Consider the following 5351-nt stretch of genomic DNA (forward strand, 5'->3'; position numbering starts at 1 on the left):
TAACCTCTCCAAAGCTATTTTTGTTTCACATTCCTTACTATTTGGTAAAGCAAGCTGGAGTTTTCTGAGGACACGCATTTTTATTAGAGCTAATTCAGCATTATTTTCTAACCCGTTTCCTTTGTTGGAGGCAGAGAAATCAGCGAAGGGAAGCTCGAAGGCAGCACCCCATGCCTGTGAGGGAAACTGCCTTCCCCGCCTGGCCATAGCCGGGCTGTTCCTCTAGATGGCTCTGCCTTTGCCCAAAAACATCAAATCCCCGGAGCAAAAACCTCAATTTCGAGCGATACGGAGATACCACTGACTGCTCCTCTCCCTCCTGCAACGATCGCGGGGGTTTTGGCCGAACGGATAAACACGGATTTGTTGCAATTTTAGAGAATAATATTTTCGGCTCGGCTCTTCAGACTCAGTGGGAAATTGCTTTTTAAAAGTCTACGTGTTTCTTATCCTTTAAATGTCCTTTCTAGCTGTGATTTCCCCGTAATCTGCTTGGTTTGGATGCCTGTTGTCCCATCCGGCTTCCAACCGGCATTTTCCAGAGCGACCCTTCTTAAAAAAAGATGTGGAGCTGTTATAAATCTTAAAGAGAAGGAAGCTGAGAAGGGAAAAGGCACCTTGTGAGACGTAAAGTTTTCTCCTTCTGTTCTGAGTATCCAAATACACACGGGAAGCTCTTTCCCCAGAGGATGCAAAATAAAGTCAGCAACAGCGACGGTGACAGCAACAAAGTAACAACAGAAAAAGAAAAAGAAAAAGAAAAAGAAAAAGAAAAAGAAAAAGAAAAAGAAAAAGAAAAAGAAAAAGAAAAAGAAAAACCCCACAAAAAAACCCCACCACACACGCACACAACACAAAAACCCAAGTAAACAAACAAACAAAACAACAACAAAAAAAAACCAACAACCCCCCCAAACACCTCCCTTCATGATTAAAGGAGAAAATCCCAAATACTAATTCTTTAACCAAGTCACTTTTAAGCTATCCTCTGTCTCAAAAAACGTTTGTTCACGTGTTTTAAAACGAAATACAAAGTTGAAAATTCTTCGGCTATTCCATCCCAGCTCAAATCACACAGGGGATGAAAATTCGGCATTAGAGTCAGCTCGGGAAAGCTTCACTGGTGCTTTTATAGCTGTTTTATGGAAGACATAAAATACAAAGACTTTGCCCAAACGTTCCTCTCTGCCTCAAATCCCATTCTCAGACCAAGCCGCCCGGCACTTGCAGAGAGCGCTTCGTGTATACACCGGGAAAGGGCATTTTCTTGGCACTTATACCAGCAGAAAAATGAATAATAACTCCATTTAAGAACGGGGGATGAAATGTACATCTACTGTATCTGATATTTAGAAAAAGTCTCTAAATCCTCCCGCAGCATTGGCCGTATTTTTATTGTTACACGTGTGCTTCGCCCCAGACCGGAAGATTTGCCGGAGCGGGCTTCTGTGATAGATCCCGGGTTTCGGGATCCTTATGGACACCGAGAACTTTTTCTCTGCGAATTGATTCTCTTTCCGTCAGGCTGCCCGGAGCACTAAGGCGAAAATTACTTTTATTCACTAAACCTACTCTATTTACTAAATTCCGCCCGCGGTAGGAGCGAAGACGCCGGTGGTGTTGGTTTAATTTCGGGCAGTTCCTTATCCAAAGCAATTCCTTATCCAAACCTAATGAACTGCGATCTCAGCCCCGGCTGTTGGGGGACGGGAGGCAAAACTACATTTCAGGAACAGAATTTAAGCAAATTCCTCCCTTGGCGTTCCCGTCGGGGGAGCCGCAGGGATGCTCATCCCCCTCCGGGACCGAAGGGATCGGGAGCGATCGCATCCGTGGGAAAGGCGGATGGCATCCCCGAGCATCCCGGACAGCTCCGGTGCGGGGGCGACCGGGCAGAGCCGAGAGAGACCCCCGGCTCGGCTCGGCTCGGCACGGCACGGCACGGCACGGCACGGCACGGCACGGCACGGCACGGCACGGCACGGGGGGCGGGTCCGGTTCGGGGATGCTGCCCCCGCGCTGCCGGGAGCCAAATCCCTGGCGCCTCCCGCAGCTCCCCCGCCGATCCCTCCCCCACGGCCGCTCTCGGGGCCCGGCCTTGCCCCCCTCCGCCTCCCCGCCCGCCGCCGAGCCGCGCTACTGGCTGCTCCCAGCTCGCCGCCGCCCGCCCAGCCCCGGCCCCGGCCGCGGGCGGGGAGTCGGGGCGCACGGCAGCGCCTATAAGGGCGCCGCGCCGCAGCCCCCCGGGAGTTTTTGGTCCAGGGCCACCGGGGCCGCGGGGCGGGGGGGGTGTCGCCGGGAGAGGACGGGAGCCGGGGGGGAGCGCCGGCCGCCCTGCATGGCCAGGGATTATGAGCGCCGGTGAGTTGCAGCAGGCGCAGCCCAGAGCCTCGGCGCCGGCGGCCGCCCCCGCGCCCCCGCAGCCCCGCAGCGCCCAGGAAGCCCCCGACATGGCCGTGTACTGCAGCGAGAACTTCAGCGTCTACCCCCAGCCCAGCCTTCACCCGCCCGGCGCCGCCGCCGCCGCCGCAGCGGCCGCCGCCGCCGCCGCCGCCGCCGCCGCCTCCTCGGGGCAGCGGGCGGGCGGGTACGCGCTGGGGGAGTACGGAGCTCCGGCCAACGCCGGCTACCTGTGGGGCATGAACAGCCCCGCGCCCTACCTGCAGGGCCCGCCCGGCGCCGCCGCCGCCGCCGCTCCCTTCCTGCCGCCCGCCTCGTACGGCTGCTCCCGGGGCGGGCAGCTGGTGGGTTCGCCCCCGGCGCCCGGCTCGCCGTCGGCGGGCGGCGCGGAGCTGAGCTGGCTGAGCCTGGCCAGCCAGGAGGAGCTGCTGAAGCTGGTGCGGCCGCCCTACTCGTACTCGGCGCTGATCGCCATGGCCATCCAGAGCGCGCCCGAGAGGAAGCTCACCCTCAGCCACATCTACCAGTACGTGGCCGAGAACTTCCCCTTCTACAAGCGCAGCAAGGCCGGGTGGCAGAACAGCATCCGCCACAACCTCAGCCTCAACGACTGCTTCCGAAAGGTGCCCCGCGACGAGGACGACCCCGGTGAGGTGCCGCGCCGGGCGGGAGGGACGGCTGGGCAGCGGGGAACGGCGGGTGCGGACGCCGGCACCGCCGGGAGAGAGAGGGGCGGCGGCGTCCCCGCCACCGGCGGGTCCCTTGTCCCCTTCTGGTCGGGCGCCGTCCTGACACCGCGCTCCCCGTCGCCTCGGGGCCAGCGTTATGATGAGACCGCGTTTCTCCATCCCTTCCAGTCGGATGCTGCGATGAGACCGCGCTCCCCCGTGCCCTGTCCCGGGCGCTGTGGTGTGCCCGTCCCCTTTGGCCCCGGCACGGCCCGGCGCTGCCCCGCGGGAGGTGTAGGCGGGGGCCGGCCCCAGCTCTCTCCCCCTCCCCGAGCAGCCCGGGAGCGCCGGTTGTGCAAGGCTCGGCTCCTTCGGCCCGTGATTCACGGCTCCCCTCCCTGCTCGCCGCTGTCCGGGCCGGCCCCGGGGCACAGCCGGTGCCGGGGAGTGGGCGGAGACGCGCCCGGACAGCGCTGCTCCGGACCGGCGGGGCCGGGACGTGCCGGGCTGGAGCCTCTCGGGACCTTCTGGGGTCACTGCGCCCGTCCCGGCCGTGGGCAGGAGGCGAGTGGGGACGGCCGATGCCGCCACAGCATTTTGCACCAAGGCTTGTGCGAGAGGCGGCTTGTCTGCAGCCCGCGCAGCTCAGCGCTGCTGGCCTGCAGTGCCTTCGGTGTGTCTGAGTGTGCCAGCCCACCTCTACATCAGCTTTTCTTCGAGCCGTGGCCCGGGCACTGCCTTGTCACCCACTGCTGAGATGGCTGTAAGTGCCCCAGCTCGTGTGGGGCAGCCAGAGCAAGGGGAGCCCCTCTTCACGTTCTCTTTGGCCAAGTCTGGGGTAGATGTGCAGATCTCTGTTTGTGCTTTGGGATGTGGAGGTTCTTCTCTTCTATGTGGCGTTAAGGTTCGCTAGGGCATTGGAGGGAAGGAGGTGGAAATGTCCTGGAGACAGGTTTGGATCCCATGTTTTGGACCACAGAGGGAGGAGGAACAGGTGCAGGAGAGATGTGGGTCCTGTGCCAGTTGGACAAGACATGGATGCTGGTTATCTGTCAGCAGCGGGGCTCGCTCTCACAGAAGTTGACTTTCTCTCTTGTGTCTCCTGTTTTTCCACCAGGGAAGGGAAACTACTGGACCTTAGATCCCAACTGCGAGAAGATGTTCGACAACGGGAACTTCCGTCGCAAACGCAAGCGGCGCTCTGAGCCCAACGCCCCCGCCACCGCCGCTGCGGCCTCCTCTCTGGGGGGCCTGAAGGCTGAGGAAGAGCGACCCATCCCAGCCACAGGCAAACCATGTGGAAACAGCCCACCCCCAGAGCTGGACCCCTCGCCCTCTGCCAGGGACCATCCCAAAAGCTCCTCTCCCTCCAGTATCATTTCATCCACCCCTAGCTGTCTCAGCACCTTCTTCAGCGGCATGAGCTCCCTGAGCGGCGGAGGCGGCCGGCTGACGGGGGGTCTCAGCAGCGACCTTCATCACAGGAACTTCTCTGCTGGACAGCTGAGCAGTGGCACTTTCACCCCTTCCAGCAGCTCTTCTCAGGAGGTGCCTTCCCCAGAGCAGCTGCAGCGGGTCGCGGGACCTTCCCCCGCCTACTACAGCTCCTTCCACCCCAGCAGCGGCAGCCAGGGAGCCCAGTACAACCACTACTACAACTTCACAGTCAACAGCCTCATCTACACGCGGGATGGGACAGAGGTGTAGGGTGAGGGGCAGCCGGCGCTGCAAAGGGAATGGGAGCTGGACCGTGCGCTTTTGCAAACAGCATTTCAACGTGGGCGCTTCCCAGGAGTTCTTCCAGGAAGACTGATCTTCTCACCTTTCGAAATAAGAACACCCCTTGAGCACCAGCAGAAGGCAGATGCGAAGTTTTTGGGGTTTTTTTCCCATCCAGGGAAATGTTAGGTGGTGTAGATGGTTTGCCATCTAAATTCTGCAGGCATGAACTGAGTTAATGTTTCCAGAGGTTTCTAATCCTGAATGTAGAACAAGAAGTTTAAAAACCATAGCCATAAAGTGGTATTGGCAAGAGCCGAGCGTAGACATCCAGTGATTCTTAGAAGAGAACAGGAGAAAAAAATAAATGAAGAGATTTCTTATGAAGTGCCTTGTACAATGTATTAAAAAAAAAAACCCTCTTCTGCCAGCAATTGCCTCTGTAAGCCCTTGCTTGTGCCCTGCTCCTGCAATATGCAATGCACGGGGGAATACCCTGTAAAAACACCCACCCAAAACCTCCCCAAACCCGTGGAGGGTCTTCCTGTGTCTGGCATATTGTAC

General features: G+C 59.0%; 1 protein-coding gene across 1 annotated transcript; it reads left to right on the forward strand.

Moving 5' to 3' along the window:
- Positions 1–2351: 2351 nt before the first annotated feature.
- Positions 2352–4775, forward strand: FOXI3 (forkhead box I3). The gene is made up of 2 exons (XM_040065235.1): positions 2352–3048; positions 4186–4775. Exons 1-2 carry the CDS (start codon positions 2352–2354, stop codon positions 4773–4775), a joined length of 1287 nt encoding a protein of 428 aa, XP_039921169.1.
- The last annotated feature ends 576 nt before the right edge of the window (positions 4776–5351 follow it).

This window comes from Hirundo rustica, chromosome 5 (genome assembly GCF_015227805.2).
Source record: "Hirundo rustica isolate bHirRus1 chromosome 5, bHirRus1.pri.v3, whole genome shotgun sequence".
In the NCBI taxonomy this organism is placed as follows: domain Eukaryota; kingdom Metazoa; phylum Chordata; class Aves; order Passeriformes; family Hirundinidae; genus Hirundo; species Hirundo rustica.